The following is a 17764-nucleotide window of genomic DNA, read 5'->3' on the forward strand; positions in this document are numbered from 1 at the left end:
TTTTCCCAAAATAAAAACCTCCCCAAAAAAAAAAAAAAAAAAAAAAAAGAATCTGTGAACTGCCTTGATGAATCACTGGAAAGATCCAGTTAATTATAAAACCTAACTTAATAAATCACATAAATCTCCATGCCAGATCTGATTTCTTCTTGTTTCTTAAAACATCTTGTTTCCTCATGCACCTAAACCATCTGGCCATAATGAACTAGTTTAAGTCCTATTGATTCTAATTCCAGAACTTAATTTATGCATGTCCATTTTTTCCCCATTTCCTCTGTCACAAATGAAACTTTCATAATTTGTCTTTATTAATACAATAACTTCCTAATTGGCCACCCAGTTCTTCCCCTAGCTCAAATGATATGCTATCACACATGATGCTTTCAAGATGTAAATGTCATGTTTCTCATTGTAAATTCATTATAAAGTCTCCATCGTGAAGTAGAAACTTTAGGATACTTTGATGAAATTCTTTCTCTGTTCATGTTTCTGTTTTATTTCCTGCTACTTGCTGAAAAAAATGTTAAGCTCTGGTCATAATAAATAGCAGTTTTCCAAGAATACTCTGCTTCTATGTCTTTGTGCCTTTATACCTTCTTACGAAGATGATCTTGCCTGCTTTTGCTATCTTATAACACTCCCCTCCAACCTTTAAGACCGGCTTTTAGGACAGGTCTTTAGAGACTTCATGGAAAAAATGGGTATTTATAAAAAAACTACACATGTATTCCAAAAATTTTTGCATCAAAATAAACTTTAAAAAATTTTATTTATTGGTATTTTTAAATTTGCTATAGGACACATATAGCTCACCAGAGAGAGCGAAAAAGTGAGAAGTAAACTGTCAGTTCCAGGACTTGAACTGTAGTTGGTCGTGCAGGAAGTTCAGCTCCTTAACCACCATGCCATCTGCTGGCCCCCAATATAAACTTTTTAATTCTATTTTTCCACAAAGTTTTGAAGTCCTCTTTTATGTCCAGAGTTTATGAACTATTCCTACCACCTTCACAGAAAGTCAATCACTATTTCTTTATTTACATATTATTTTATGTTTATCAGCACTATTACAACATAGAAACTGTCATTTTTTAGATAATTTTCATTCATTTTTAAGAAAAATGTATTTCTACTTTAAATCCACAGTATGTAAGAGGTGATTACTAATTGTCAGTAAAGTGAATAAAGATTAACTTTAAAATGAATGAAGATCATTGAAAAACTAAAGTTGCAACTTGGCCAGTTAGAACACAGACCCCATTTTCTAACTGATATAGTTATTACTCTGCCATTCTCTTTTCAGTCAAGAGTGCTATCCAATATTGTACCCACCAGTTGTATGGGGCTGTTAGGTACTGGAAATCTACCTAGCCCAAGATATGTGGTGAGTGTAAAATGAACACTAGATTTTTTTTAAATTTTATTTATTCATTCATTTATTTTAATTTGATGAGAGAGAGAGACAGAGAAAGAGGAAAGTGAGAAAGCAAGCTGTCAGGTCTGGGACTTGAACCATGTTCAGCCATGAGGGAGTGTTTAGCACCTTATCCACCATACCACCTGCTGGTCCCAATCACTAGATTTTTAAAGATAGTTAAAAAAAAAAAAAGGGTGCATAACATCTCAATTTTATATGTTGATTATATGATAATACCTTCCATATTTGGAGCTAAATAAAATCATTAAAATGAATTTAATCTGTTTCTTTTTATTGTTTTTAAAATGGTTATTAGTAAATTTTAAATTACACATGTAGCTAACATTACATTTCTATTGCACAGTGATTCTATAAATAAAATGACAAAGTGGAAAACCAAACTGTTAATATTAATAATATTAGTCTGTAATGAAGAGAGGGATGCTCCTTCCTTAAAGAATATGAAGGTAAGAGCTAATTTTATAGCTGGACTGGAAATACCTAAATATCTGATTTTGCAATCTTGGCTTAGAAAAGGACAGAGGCATTTGTAATCTATGTTCAAGGTTCCAATCCCCAGTATAGTAGTTTTACTGATGGTTGGCAACTGGCCTGATTAGGCAAGACTGGTTTGATCAATTAAAGGACCTGCCTGAGTTTTGTTTGAGCTCTTCAGAAGCCAGATCTTGGTAGTTAAGAGTTGGAGACTCAGCAAAATCTTGTGTCCAGGTGAGTGCCCATGGGAGGCTGCATTTGGTATACTCAATGCCTACCCATTTTCTCTTTTTCCTACTGTGAAAGAGACTTACGTGAGTATGGTCTATAAATCCAGTAAATCTTTTCAAATGTATAAAGTAGGGAAAACTTTGTAATGAATTATAAGAAGAATTCAGGTATAGTTTATTTTATGACTATGTTATGCTGCACATGAATCTTAAAAGTAGATGGATTTCTTTGTTATGTCTCACCCTTAATGTATTGACTTCTACTTATGTGAACTTTGATTTTATTTTCCTTTTAGCAACCCTTAATCAAATAAAAGTCCCCTCATCTTGGTTTACTCCTTGGTAAGTGGATTGAATGCCCTGATGAATAATCTCCAAAAACTAAATTAAAAATGGCATTTCCTATAGTGGATGTCCATTGATTCTGACTGTGCAGCATCTCCATTTCCTTGGGGAACCATCTGATTTTGGTGAAGCTGACAATAATAGAAAATATCACTCTGCAACACATCAACCCCGTTCCAGAGCTAGAGGGAGGATCTGTGGAGTTCTGGCCCAGTAAATCACATAACCCAGATGACTGCTTCAGGCTCAGAATGTGAGCCATGAGAGGACTATGAAAGTTATTCCTTCCTAAATAATGAAAGCCTATCTGCCATGAAGAGAACACAGCCTGAAGAGAAACAGAACTTGCCCCCAGAGTTACCAAAGAGAAACACAGAATCTATAACCCCCAGAAAAAATGACTCCAGAGTCAGTATATGGAGCCAAATCCTGCTTAATTTCCACAGTCTCAAAACTTTGTATCCTGAAAATCATCCCATCCACTCCTGCCATTTTATATAATAATAATTGAAGTGTAGGAGAGGAGAAATTATCGTTACAAAATGTTTCACATTTAGTAAAGCTGGAGATAAATTCCAGTCTGACTGCCAGGGAGATGTTCTTTGATATTCATAAAAACTAGATTAAAGGGAGCTACTGCTTTTGTTTGTTTTAGGGAGTTAAAAATCACCTGTTGAGTCTTATAGTGAATAAACATTTTCACTTTATTCAGTATTTCCAAAATTTCTTAGACCATGATATACTTCTACCAAACAACATAAGAAAATAAGTATCTACCTCTATCCTACCATATAAGTAACTATTAAGTAAGTAATCTGCAGGTTCACATTTTAGGTATTTTTACTTACATTATGCTTATTTGATCAAAGGCCTAGAACAGTGCCTATCATATAGTAGGAACAATAAATATTTGCAGAATAAATAAAAGTCTCAAAACAACACGAGACTAGATTAAGTTTAATTATTACTTCTACTTACATATAAGAATTTATATGAGTTTCAGAAGTGTTAACTGACTTCTCAAAGTCACAGAGCCAGAAACTAAGGGATTAGGGATTACTTACAAATCTTTTGTATATACAGAATCACATGTCAGGCAAATGTAGTATTATGTCTTCTGAATAGTTTCTTTTAAGGTATCTTAACCTATTTTTAAGTAGACCATAGAAAAGTACTGGTAGGAGTTTTAAAATACAAGGAAATATCGTAAATGTGGGGTTTTTTTTGGGGGGGAGGTGAGTGGGTGGGAGGTTTTTGCTATAGGGTGTGTACACTCGCTAGAAAAACAGAGAGAGACAGAAAGTGAGAAATCACCCCTCAGGGGGGATGGCCACGTCACAATCCCTTCTCTTCCATTCCCCTCTCTGGATCTTGGGCACACACATGCACACGTACCCAGTGTGAGTTCAAGCCACCGAGTCCAGGACTTGAACCACGGTCAACTACATGAGAGTCCAGCAACGTAGTCATTATGCCAACTGCTGGTCCCAAAAAATATTAATATTAAGACACCTGAATAATCATTAGATAGGTCTAAATAAGAAAAAAAAAAGTATGGAAAAATTTTAAAACTAGTACATTTAAAATAATTTACCATTACTGTTTCGCTAGAAGTTAAGAGTAACAGATCATCAAAGTAGTAACATACTATATACAATAAATATGATATCTATAGAATAGATACCTCTGACCTCAAACTATAAAGCTACTTGTGGAAAACACTGGGGAAATTCTTGGAGAATATGATGTAGACAGACTTCTTAAATAAGAACCCCAAAGCACAAGCAATAATCCCCAAAATAGACAAGTGGGATTATATTAGATTAAGAAGCTTCTGCACAGCAAAAGAAACAACAGAGTGAGTCGACAACCTTGGAATAGGAGAATATATTTGCAAACTATACCTCAGACAAGGACTGATAGCCAGAATATACAGGGACTACAAATGGCTTACCCCCCCCAAAAAAATTGATCAACCCAATTAAAAGATGGGAAAATAAACTGATCAGACAACTCTCGAATGAAAACAAACAACTAAAAAGCAAATAAAAAAATGCTCAACATCCCTTATCATAAGGGAGACACAAATCAAAACCACAATGAGATACTCTAACTCCAGTAAGAATGGATAAGATTTTAAAAAAAGGAAAAAAAAAGTTAAGTACTGGCAAGGCTGTGGTGAAAAGGGAACTCTCCTACACTGTTAGTGGGAATGTAAATTAGTACAGCCACTGTGAAGAACAATATGGAGGTTCCTAAAATACCAACAAATAGAACTACCATATGATCCAGCAATTCCACGCCTGATAATCTACCCAGAGGATAGGAGCGTACTCAGTCAGAAAAAGTGCTTCCACATTCATGTTTATTGCAGCATTAATCACAATTGTTAAAGACACAGAACCAACCCAAATGTCCACAAACAGATGGATGGACTGAAAAAGTGTGACATATGTACACTATGGAATACTATCCAGTCATAGAAAAAAACAAGTCCTTGGGATTTGATAGAAAGTGGATGAATATGGAAGAATTACTTCTGAGGGATGTAACTTGGTCTATGAAATAGAGACATGGTATATTCCCACTTAATATATACCAAATGTTTGCACTCTTTGGCTGAAACTGAAAGACGAGAATACAGTAGCATGGAAAACAGCTTCAGATACTGGATATAGTGAGGGAAGCAGTTGGGAGCTGTGTGAGAGGAAGGAAATCAAAGAGAAAAATAGAAAGGCAGGACATCTGGGAGACGCAGAAGTGGAAGACTGTAGATGATAGTGTGTATGATATCTTTAACTGGAATGGTGTGCAGTGTGTTCACACTGCGAAATTCATTTTACAAGCTGTGTTGATGTACAGTGATAAATGTATAAAATATCTCCTTCTCTCTCTCTCTCTCGCTCTCTAGCAAGTCCATGTACCCTCTATCAATTATGGAAAAAAAAGAATTATAATGGGTCCAGCTGGTGGCACAGTGCTAACACAGTGTTCTATAAGTCGGGACCCACATGTGAAGGTCCTAGGTTCGTTGTCTCAAGACCTCCCAGTACGTATCAGGTGCGTTTAATTGTGCCTGACTAAGGCTGAAGGTAAGTTATGATATGATAGCCTGTTCTGGTCCCCCCACCCAATTTCTTTCTCTCTTCTCTCTCTCTCTCTCAGGGGAGAAATAAACTTAAAAAAACCAATTGTTACTCTCTCCCCAGAAAATAAACAAGTATTAAAACCTATCTTACTAAAGACAGATTAAGCCAGTTTTTAAATTTAGTATTTCTTCAATTTCTACACTGTAATAATTCAGAATGTATCAATTTAAAAGTAAATGGGCATACATATTTAAAGCACACAATGAAATACTAAAAATAACAACAATGGTACTCTTCAACATAATACCAAATTTAAAAAACAGGTCCTTTAATATGAGATCCCTAAAACTGCTGAGTAGGATAAACTTGGGGAAGAGATGGAAGCTGTATATTAATAAAGAAATGTAAACATTAAAATCAAAAGGACTTTGTAACCTGTTTTATTTTTAAGTTTATTTACTGTTCTTGAAAGAGAGACAAAAAAGAGAAGGACACTCATGACAGCATCCTCACACAATGATCCACCCTCAGTCTTAGCCAGCCCCAATTAACAGGTACGCATGTGCATCACCCTGCACGTACAGAGAGATGTCAGAACTAAAACCTAGGACCTTTGCATGTGTGTCCAGTTGTTTTACTGATGAGCCACTACCATGCCTCCATGATCTGTATTTAATAAGCATTCTAATAAAATTTAATAAGTTTTATAAATACTCTTTGTCAGAAAGGAGTTAGCAAAGAAAGGGTTCACTTTTGGTGTCTGGACACTTGACTTTCAAGAGCTCCCACCATTCTCTGACTGATAACAGTGGTTCACTGTGTTAAACTGCACAAAGGATGTGATTCCAGCTAAATTCCTGCTTTCCTTTGAGAATTTAGAATTTTGGTACATGGTAAAGTAAAGGGTGCCTACATGACCAACTTCAATAAAAACTCTGGATAAAGCTCAGGTGAAATTTTCTAGTAGACCTATTTTGTATGTGTGCTAAGCATGCACTTCACGGCTACAGGATTAAACATGTGCTGTGCGACTCCACAGGAAGAGGACGAGTGGAAGCTTAAACCTGGCTTCTTCCGTATTTTACCCCATGTGCATTTCCCTTTTCTGATTTTGCTTTATGTCCTTTTGCTGCAAGAAATAGGACTATATATGTTGAGTTCTATGGGTCCTTCTAGTGAATCATCAAACCTTAGGAAATTTTGGGAACTCTCAACATAAATTACATCCTATAAAGTGTTTCAAGTACATTGCTAAAATGTTCACAACATTAACAACTTGCAGTTGACAGCTTTAAGATGACCTAGGCTTAATGCAGTCCTATATCTATCACTCATGAACTACTTGCTTTGCAAATTACCGAAGGAATATTCAGAAGAGAACATGACATTTAAATTCTCAAAGTTAAAATTTGTAATTTAAACTTTAAGTATGCTTAATTGGAGTTTATTTCAGATTTTATTAATTATGCTTGAAATTTATTAAGTATTATTTCCAAAAGTGCAAATATTTTTTATTTTCCTGAATACGAACTCCTTACTCTCAAAACCAACAAACAAATCCAAATGTAAACTTGAACAAAACTGTTTACTGTCCATTACAATTTAGGTACTGTTCAAAATCAATGCAGTCTTACCATGTGGGGTGATTGTCTGTACAGGTTTAGCAGGGGATCTCACATTCCATATTGTCAAAGTGCCATCTGAATGACTGCAAATAAACTGTTTTCCTTCATGATGCCAAGCAACAGAGTGGATAGCCTATGGAAGAAGGGTGAAGAATTCCATGTTTCAAAATTATTTAAATATCAATATATTCATAAATGATTTTGCAACTAAATTTAACTTTAGAGTTTTCATGTTTCACAAGCAGAAGTCAATACATTAACTTTAGATTCCCATTTAGCCCTCTTGCAGTATAAATAAGATTTTATTTCATATTAATACTGTTTTGTTTTTATTTATTTTACTCCTCAAACCGGCGTAAGAAAGACATGACAGTAAGCAAAATGTATTCCTATAGCTTCTAAGACTAAATCATACTTAAACTACCAAGTTACTACAACCAATATCTCACTGGGAAAACTAATTCCATTGACAAGATCAGAATACTTCTCTTATTTTTGAGAAACAGTTTTGATATTGTCGTGTGCACTTACCACAAAGACAAAGAGAAAGAAAGTGAGAAATCAACCTCCTGGGAGACGGCCATGCCACAGTCCCTCCTCTTCCATTCTCCTCTCACAATTTTGGGCATGCACGCACTCATGCTGGGTATGAGTCTTAAGCCACAGAGTCTGGGACTTGAAACATGGTTGACTACATGCCAGTTCAGCAACATAACCACTATACTATTTGCTGATCCCCAGAACACCTTTGTAAAATTAACTAAAATCCTAAGGAGCAAAACGTAGACTTAGAATGAAAATCAATAAAATCATTTCATATTGAGCTTCATGACATGCTCGTCTTAGTAATTAATTGCCAAGGTAATACTTCTAAGCTATTTTAAAGAAATCTAGACTATTTTATATGATCAAGTATATTACTTCTCAATAGTTTAGCTCTAATATTAAGCTTTTTTGCATGTAAAAACACTTTTGGAGGAACTAGGAAGTGATGTGGTGGTTAAGGGAATATACTCCCGCATGGCCAACTGTGGTTCAAGTCCCAGACAGTAGCTTCAAAGCTTCAAAATCACACTGGGTTCATGTGTGTGTATGCGTATGTGTGTGTGTGTGTGTGTGTGTGTGTGTGTGTCCGTCCAAAATCCTGAGTAGGGAAGGAGGAGGGATTGAGGCTTGGACATTCCTAAGGGGAGGTGATTTCTCACTTTCCCTCTCTCCCTCTCTCCACAAGTGCACATGCCCTGTGGGGGGGAAAAAGAAAAAAGAAAAAAAAACCCTAAAAATTACTCTCCAAGGTCTCCTTTAAAGTATATCTTTTCAACTTAAGCTGATACTTTTTTCATTCTTATTGGTCAACTTAAAAACCTACTCTAGGGACAGCAGTTGGCGTAATGGCTATGTCACTGGATTCCCATGTAGTCAACCACGGTTCGAGTTCCAGACCCGGTGGCTTAAAGTCACGCCAGGCATGTGTGTGGGTGTGCTCAAGATCCCAAGAGGCAAATGGAGAATAGATTACGACGTGGCCATCCCCCCGGGGGGTGATTTTTCACTTTCTGTCTCTCTGTCTCTGTCCTTCTGGCGAGCACACACGCCCTATAGCAAAAACCTCTTAAAAAATAAAAAAATAGGGACCAGCAGTTAGTGTAATGGCTATGTCGCTGGACTCCCATGTAGTCGACCACGGTTCGAGTCCTGGACCCGGTGGCTTAAACTCACACCAGGCACGTGTGTGTGCGTGCCCAAGATCCCGAGAAGAGAATGGAGAAGGGTTTGCGGCATGGCCATCCTGGGGGGGTGATTTCTTGCTGTCTGTCTCTGTCTGGCGAGCACACGCGCCCTATAGCAAAAACTTCTCCCAAAAAAAAGAAAAATAAATAAATAAAATAAAAAAATAAAAATCTCTAACCTACCATTTTGGCAAACTCATCAGTATTATTAGAATCACTTCACAGTAAAAGCTGTATATAAATCCTAGTGTGGCTACTTTTATATTACACATATAACTGATTAACAATTTTTAGCAGACTTATACCAAAAATAGTTTTTCTCCTAGAAAACAAGATTTAATATTCTATTCAACAGCAGCATTAATTCCCAAGGTAATTACCTATTATTGCCAAAGCCCTTAGAAAAATGTCAACAAAACAATAAAAGAAAATGTATAGGCTTTGATTTTACATAATACTTGTAAATACATGAAAAAGAAATGCTGAAAAATACTCTATAGTTTTATTATTTTCCTGTAATCAATTAAAGTGAATAGGGTCCTGAACAAATTATGACTTCTCTATATAAATAATACATTAAGTTGTTCAGCTCTGCCTTAGTATTATGAACTTTTCAATATTACTTCCTCTACAGAAGGGAGGTAATGAGAACACTGAACAATTATTGAATCATACATATAGAAGTGGTTGACAAAAAGTTGGTACACATTGGACATGAAATGATTCTTAAGTTTTCTTCCTTCTTAAAGATTTTAAAACAGGTTTAAACTAAAAAACACTATCATTTCCATAAAATAAAAGTAATGCATGCTGTATGATGCAGCTATCCCTCTACTTGGCATATACCCAAAGGAATCAGTACGTCATACTAGTATCTGGGCTGCGAAGCTGTTACAACACTACCACACCAAGATACAGAAAAAACAGAGTGACCATCGACAGACAATGGATAAAGAAAATGTGTGTATTCATTTTTACACATGCGCGTATGCTTGTGCATGGGCACATATACACATACGCATGCACACACACACACACGCACATGCACACACACACACACACACACACACACACACACACACACAAATACTACCCAGCCATGTGAAAGAATGAAATCCTGTCATTTGAGGCAATATGGACATGCCTGGAGGACACTGTATTAAGTAACCAAGACAGAGAAAGAAAGAAAATCGTACGTTCTCACTCATATGTAGAAACTAAAAGAGTTGATAGTTCATAGAAATATAAAGTATAATAGTCATTAGTAAGGGCTGAGACAGGTAGAGGGAGAGGAGAAAAAGAGATGATGGTTAACAAATCCAACATTATAGTTAGCTAAGAAAGAAGTTATAGTGTCTTATACAATACAGTAGGGTAAATACAGTTAATAATTTATTATTTCAGAGCAGCTGAAAGAGAGGATATTGAATAATCCTAACAAAATTAAAAATGTCTGAGATTATGCATATGCTAATTAACCTGATTTTATTTTTATACATCCTACTCATATACCAAAAAAAGCACTGTACCTATAAACATAATTATTTTGTATCAATTAAGAAATGTTAAAGCAGTTTTTAAAAAATTAAAAAACCCAAGGGGAAATTTCTTAGATATTTTCAAAATGTGATGAAATTTAATCCATTTTTTAATCACCATTTTAGCTTTGGGGTGTGTATTAAATACATAGAAAAAAAAAGGGATCAATGTGGGGGGGCAGACTGTGGCATACTGATTAAGGGAGTTGGATTATATATGGCTGACCTGGTGGTTCAAGTCCTGCACCCAGCTGCTTGAGACACAGGCCAGAAGTATGTACAAGTGTGCCCAAAATCCTAAAAAGAGGGAGGAATGGAGAAGGGATTGCAGCATGATCATCTCCCATGAGGGAATGCTTTTACACTTTCTCTCCAGCAAGCACACAAACTTTCTGTTAAATTCTAAAAAAAAAGAAGCATCAATATGAACCTTGAAGAAAATTATCTTTTTGTTTAGAGAGAAATTTTTGCTATAGAGAGGGTACATGCACAGGAGAGGCAGAGAGAGACAGAGAGAAAGAAAGTGAAAACCCCCACTGGGGGGGTATTGCCACGCCACAGTCCCTTCTCCTCCATTCTCCACTCAAGATCCTGGGCATGCACCACCTGCTGGTCCCGCATTTTTATTGCTATAGAATATGTGTGCTCGCTGGAGAGACAGAGATAGAGAGACAGAAAGCTAGAAATAACCCCTGAGGGGAGATGGCTACACAGTAATTCCTTCTCCTCTATTCTCTTCTCGGGATTTTGGATAGGCATGCACACATGCCCAACATAAGTCTCAAGCTGCTGGGTCTGGGACTCTAGCTGCAGTCGACTACGTGGGAGTCCAGTGACACTAGTGGATTTTTCCCAAGCTTCATACCATATACTTAATAAGCACCTGACTTTAGACTTGAGATGAGTATTCTGCAGACTTTTAAAGCTCCAGGCAGCTCAAGTTAGCAGATGGCATGACAGCTAAGGTGCTAGAACCCACACGGCTAACTTCATGGTCTAAGTCCTGAACCTACAACTTAAAAATCATACAGGGCACATGTGCATGCATGCCCCAAATCCTGAGAGGGGCATGAAGTAGAAAGGAGTTCATGGAGTCAACTTCCCCACCCCCTGTCTCTCTAAGAAGCAACTGTACCCTACAGCAAAACTTAAGGGAAAAACAAATCAAAATTCTAGGTAACTCTTTGCTCTCTGGCATTTTGCCTTATAAGCTGTGGATGGCATGGCTTCTATATTTCTCAACTCCGTCTCTTCAACTCAGGGAGACCACTAAGTTTCCTCCTAAGTTAGCTCTTAATGTACTGAGAGCTGGAATATCTCTCGAAGTCACTAGCTAAGGCAATTGAAGGGCTCACCTGGTCTGTTTCCTTGCTTTAAAAGATCCTAGTCTACACCATCTATTGTCTAACTGCTAAAAATGGTTTTATACAGTCTGTCTACTTCCTCTGTTGAAGGCAGAAATGTAAATCTAGTTATGTGGCTCCACAATGGCTTGAGCCAAGATCACTATTAAAGCTGTAAAAACCAAACCAGGGCCAGCCTGTGGTCTGGTGGTTAAGCTGACTGGATCCCACATTGCTGAAGACATGGTTCTGGTTCAAGTCTTGGACCCAGAAGTTTGAAAGCCATATGTGTGCCCAAAATGCTGCCCTCCAAAAAAGAAAAAGAGAAAGGATTTTGGTGTGACCACTCTCCATGAGGGAGGCTTTCTCACTTTCCCCCCTCCTCCCTCTCTTTCTCTTTTTTTTAAAGAATCATTTATTTAATTTATTATTATTATTATTTTTAATTCAACCAGAGAGAGAGAGAGAGAGAGCAAACCACCAGGTCCAGAACTCAAATCGTTTTCACCCCACATAGAAGTTCAGCAACTTAACGGCCACGCCATCTGACAGCCTTTCCTTCCCCTCTCTTACTCTATGTATTTGTCTGGTGAGCACGCGAAACCTCTGGAAAATTAAAAAAAGAAATAAAAAGAAAAAGGCAAAACTAAAACAGTCAACTCTGAAGATCTGTTTTCATTTGAACAGAAAACAGATTTACAGGGCCAGCCCTGTAGCACAGTGGTTAAGTAAGCTCCCTGGCGATGCAAAGGGAGCCAGATTTCACATGGCTGACCAAGGTTTACGTCCCATCCCAAGCAGTTTATACATCTGGCATGTGTACACATTCCCAGGACCCTGACACAATGAACAACTGTAGGAAAAAGGACTGCACTGCTATTGGGCCCTGCTGGTGCAGTGTTCACTCTTGCATGCACCCATCTCCAGCTTATAAAAACAGAATTGGAATTAGAATTGGAAAAAGAAAAGAGAAGAAAAGAAAAGAAAAGAAAAGAAAAGAAAAGAAACGCCAAAATTTCCAGAGAAATGATAGAAACCCTTTACTTAAAATGTTTGTTTTTAATTTGAAGATATTGACTATCAAGCAACAAAAAGTATGCAGTTATGAAAGCAAAATGTCTTTCAGTCATGCTTACAATGGTAAAATGCAAATGTTTTTAGAGTATTCAAAGTATTGCTATAGTTTACTCAGTGCAGTCTGCTGTTTGAGTAACTCAGCTCATCAACATGAAAACATGACACATTTTACCTTAAAAACACACAGGCAAATAAAAACACCTACATATCTCCCAGAAATAGCTCTATGAATTTGTTAGGATCCATGAACACTCCAGGTATCCAAATTATGGATGCTAGATATCATTTCCCACTGAAAGACATCCTATTCCATAGAAAAAATTCTTATTCTAGGTTTGGTGCAAAAATATACAAGATTTGTAGATATATTCAGTTATGCCAATAGCAAGGAAACTATCTAAGACTATCTATCACCAAAGCACCTGGAAGAAAACTGAAGGAAATTCACTGACCAAAAATAGGACAATTTGGAAAGTAATAAGGACATTAATTTCAATGGAAACATATCAAATATGTTTAAATCACTGTGCACCTAAAATTCAGAACTGAAGAACAACTCTTTAGAGTACTGAAATAAAGATTAAAAGCCAATTCTTTATCCTGAATTCCTGTATGAACTACAGTTGTATATAACCAGATAGCAAACAGAGGACGTTTCTCTTTACTGAAGTGTCTTGGCTAACAGAGAAGGAATGATAAAATTAGAGTACCTCCAATTGGCAATCACCAGGCACCAAGACACTTATCCTTAAGTGTCACCGACCACAAAGATCATAAACAGACACTTAGGTTCCAACAGACAGAAGACCATCAGTATCTTCTACAAACTAGTCTTTACTAAAAAGCCTAAGTAAATGGTCTAATTTGCAAAAAAATAAAAAGAGGGAAAGTAAACATATTTTGCATTCACAAAAACACAACAGTTGGCAGACTACTTCAACAAATAAATGACAAAAAGGAGCAATAAGGTAAGGAAGGGAAGTGAGAAGAAAAGCCTACAGTTTGGAAGAGATGTAAAAGACTATTAATCATTCATAATCAATCTTTATTTGGATCTCAGAAGCAAACTATATGTCTATGGTATGTTATTATTTTCATAAAAGAAAAAATGGAATGTATCTATAAATATGCTTGCAAATGCATAGGCTGTCTAGAAGAACATGAGAAAAACTACTAAGACAGTAACTATAAGGGAAGGAGATGAACAAATGCCAGAAGCGAAGAAAAGGTTTCTGTACCTCTTGAACTATGAGCATATATTCCCTACTATAACATCATCATCAACAACAATGAATGTGTGTTATTGCAATTACAATTAAGTTCTTAGAGAAACTATTTTGAATTAAAAATTGACCAATATGCCCAGCCCTGCAGCCTAGTGGTTGGGGGATTACGGGAGCAGGACTCCACATAGCTGACTGTGGTTCAAATCTAGCCTTTAGGTGGTTTGAAAAACAAGCTGGGCATGACAGGATGGAGAAATGGAGGAGAAATGATTGCAAAATAAGCAGATCCCCATGGGGGGTTGCTTTCTTCCTTTACTTCTCTCTATGGTAACTGCATGTGGCCTCTGGAAAAAAAAAGTTTTTATTAGAAAAAATAATGCTATTACCTCATCATATGTGTATCTGTAGTCTGCTTTCTTTGATTTGAGGTCCCATAAAACTACTGTTCCAGATTCAAAGCCAATCAAAAGCTGTAATAAAAGAAAAAGCCATGTTACCTAAGAATGACATCAATTCCTTAAAATGTTTATCTCCTGACTATAAAAATAACTATTAGCATTTATGTTTCACGTATACAATTACAATTAAACATCTGCATTGCTAATTACTCATCACATGGACAGTGCACTGCATAGTTATATGTCCATAACAATTAGAGACAACATACAATTGATTTTTGAAACAGAAAAAGGTAACACTTTAAAGTCCTGCGTGTGTATCTTCACTATCTAAATATCACATTTCAATATATTACTAATAAAAATAAACATTTGTAGGTGCTTTATATGTATAAACTTTCCAAATTCTACATATTACTAGGCAATCTATTCTATCGATGTATGATTAATTCAAATAATATCCAGTCTAGATCTCTCTCCTGAGATTAAGATACATAATTCCAGTAGAAACACCTCCACCTGTCTACACAACCACCTCAGTGTGAATTTCTATTCTTCTCTACCCTGCTTCACTGACACTCCCAGTTGCAATGTCTTTCTCACCATTCCTTATCACAACATTTATTCAATTTCTCAGGCCAGAAATCTAGGAACCATCCTTAATTAACTCTACTCCTCTAGAGTCTCCCCTAATGGGTAAGAGCATCAGGTAAGTTTAAAATTACATTCTATTATTTCTCTAATTTCCTCTCTCTCCTAGTACCTCTCTCCGAGATCAAGACAAACAATTCCCTCTGGCCTCCCTGAACTCATCTTGTCCTTTTTTAGTCTATTCTGTATTTTAGTTGAAATAATAGTTCTAAAATACACTTTAAAACTTTTTAATTCCTCACCACTGTTTTTAGGCTAAGACCCAAACTCAGTAATATAACCGTAAGAGCTGTTGTGACCTGATGATCTGACTTCTGCTTACTTCTCTAGCTCCATCGCTTTCCACATTCCTCTAACCCAACATTCTCTAGTATATTACATTCTTTAATTCATGCTATCTTTTACATTTGAGCTTCTGCATGTGCTACGTCCCTACCTGGACCACTCCATTCACATGTTAGCTTCTTTTCCCAACTAGTCTTACTAATCTTGAAGACACTGTTTCAGGTATCACTTCCTCTGGGAAATCTTTTTTGACCTATCAAATGTAAGTCAATTTCCTTCCCACTTGCTCTAAGAGCACTCAACTTTCTTTCATCTGAAGGGTTACTAAACAATACAGTGATGATGGCCTTTTTCTTCTTTGAATCCTCTTGCAGACTGTAATATTGGTCTACCTGAGCAAGGACTGTTTTTATTTTGTTCACAATACCTCTAATATAAGACAAAAAGATTAATGTTATGGGTACATAATAAAAATTTTACAAATGGATATTCTAGAATGAATGCCTGTTATTACTTTCCGAACTATGTACCTTGCCCAGCCAACTTCCATCTGTCTCCTACCACCTCAGTTAAAGTATTTTCCAAATCTCAGTATTCCTCTACTTGAAATTTTCTCCCGTCATTCACAAATCAAGTTCCTACTCATTTTTAAAATCTAAATTCAGTGTTGCTTCCTCGGTTAAATCTCCTGACTTCTCTAGACAGACTAAGATGTGTTTCTTTATGCGAGTATTTGCACTTTCATCTGTATAGCTCTAATACCTAACATACTGCCTAATTCACAGTAGGTAGTCAATAAATATTTAATGAAAATAAAAGTGATTAGTAGATGGTTTATAACTATTCATGTAATCTGGGAATATAGGTAAAAGTTTGGGGAACAATGAGTAATTTTAATAAAAAAGCAATTTAGTGGATTTCAGACTATATGGGTGGTTAAAGGGCTAGCTTTTTACCCCTACCCTCTACTCCCAAGGAGGATGACCACTCCACAATCACATCTCTGGAGGGAATAGATTTTAAAGCTAAAAACGTATCCCCACCTTAGCAAGGAGTACTGTCAATTTTCCTAACCTACATTCTACTTTCCTAGACAATCTGAGCTAGATACTCACCTTTCCCAAATACCTTGCACATGAGAATGGCATTTTCCCATGGAGAGAAAAGAGAACTTTAAGGATGAAGAGAAGAAAGTGAACAAAATTTAAGAATTGACATACAGGGGCTAGCAGATGTTGTACTGGTTACATTGCTGGACTTCCACATGGCTGACCACGGTTGGAGTCCCAGACCTGGTGGCTTCAAAATCACGCTGGATGCGTGTGTGTGCACATGCCCAAGATCCCAGAAAAAGAATGGAGAAGAAGGGATAGAGGCACAGATATCTCCCTGGGGGGTGATATTTTTCACTTTCCCTCTCACTGTCTCTGTCACTGCCCCCCTCCCCAAATTCGTGCCCTGAGATGAAAACCTCTTTAAAAAAAGAAAAAGAATTGATATAAAGTGTAGGCAGTCCTGGACTGCTCAGGACACAGGAACTTGAGTTCTATTGTTAAATTGGCCACTTAGCAGCCATGTAACTTTAAGGAAATAATCTTACCTATCCAAATCTCAATGGTCTATAGGGTATACTTTGACCTCTCTATCTCCAGCCAGCTCTAATATCCTAAGAACGGTAGCAATACATGTCAATAGGTCAGACTCTAACATCCGTAATCCCTTGGCATTTCAATTCCTTTTTCTACAAAAGCAAAAGAATTAGAAGTGTTTAAAAAAACAGAATTAAAGATAAAATATATCATTAAACTTAGAAAATCAACACCTATTCCTTGTGGAATCTTTTATAATTCCTAGAGATGTTTATATATTGCTGAATATTTTTCTTCTAAATTTTCTCTTACAAAATGCATTAGTGGATACACTGAATATGAAAATAAACCCTCTACAACATCTATAACCACTCTCTACCTAGAGAGAAAATGTAGCATAATAGAGAATACTACGGTTTGAAATCAGATAAATCAACGTTCAAATCCCAGCTCCACCAACACCTAGCTTTATATTTATGGAACATGTAGTATCACCAAATATCTTCACTGTTTGTAAAGTAAGGAAAATTTTGAACTTAAAATTGGTTGTGTAAACCCAATGAAATAGTGTATATAAAGTGATCAGCACAGAAGCTGACAAATAGAATTCAATAAATGAGTGTAAACACTATTATAAGAAATTTTATACTGATGCCTAACTTTCCTTGGCCAACATTTTCATTTAATTTGCCTTGCTACTCATCTGGTTAGATCTGAAGGAACTTTCCC

At 36.4% G+C, this 17764-nt stretch overlaps 1 protein-coding gene across 2 annotated transcripts in view; it reads right to left on the reverse strand.

Moving 5' to 3' along the window:
• STXBP5 (syntaxin binding protein 5) overlaps positions 1-17764 on the reverse strand; it is a 174201-nt gene that overhangs the window by 93748 nt on the left and 62689 nt on the right. For both annotated transcript variants that reach the window (XM_006154953.3, XM_006154952.3), the window contains exons 7-8: positions 14499-14582; positions 7208-7331 (exon numbers count right to left, since the gene is read on the reverse strand). In XM_006154953.3, the coding sequence (XP_006155015.1) occupies positions 7208-7331; positions 14499-14582 (208 nt within the window). The remainder of the gene's footprint in view (positions 1-7207; positions 7332-14498; positions 14583-17764) is intronic.

Source organism: Tupaia chinensis, unplaced genomic scaffold, assembly GCF_000334495.1.
Source record: "Tupaia chinensis unplaced genomic scaffold, TupChi_1.0 Scaffold000427_1, whole genome shotgun sequence".
Lineage (NCBI taxonomy): Eukaryota > Metazoa > Chordata > Mammalia > Scandentia > Tupaiidae > Tupaia > Tupaia belangeri.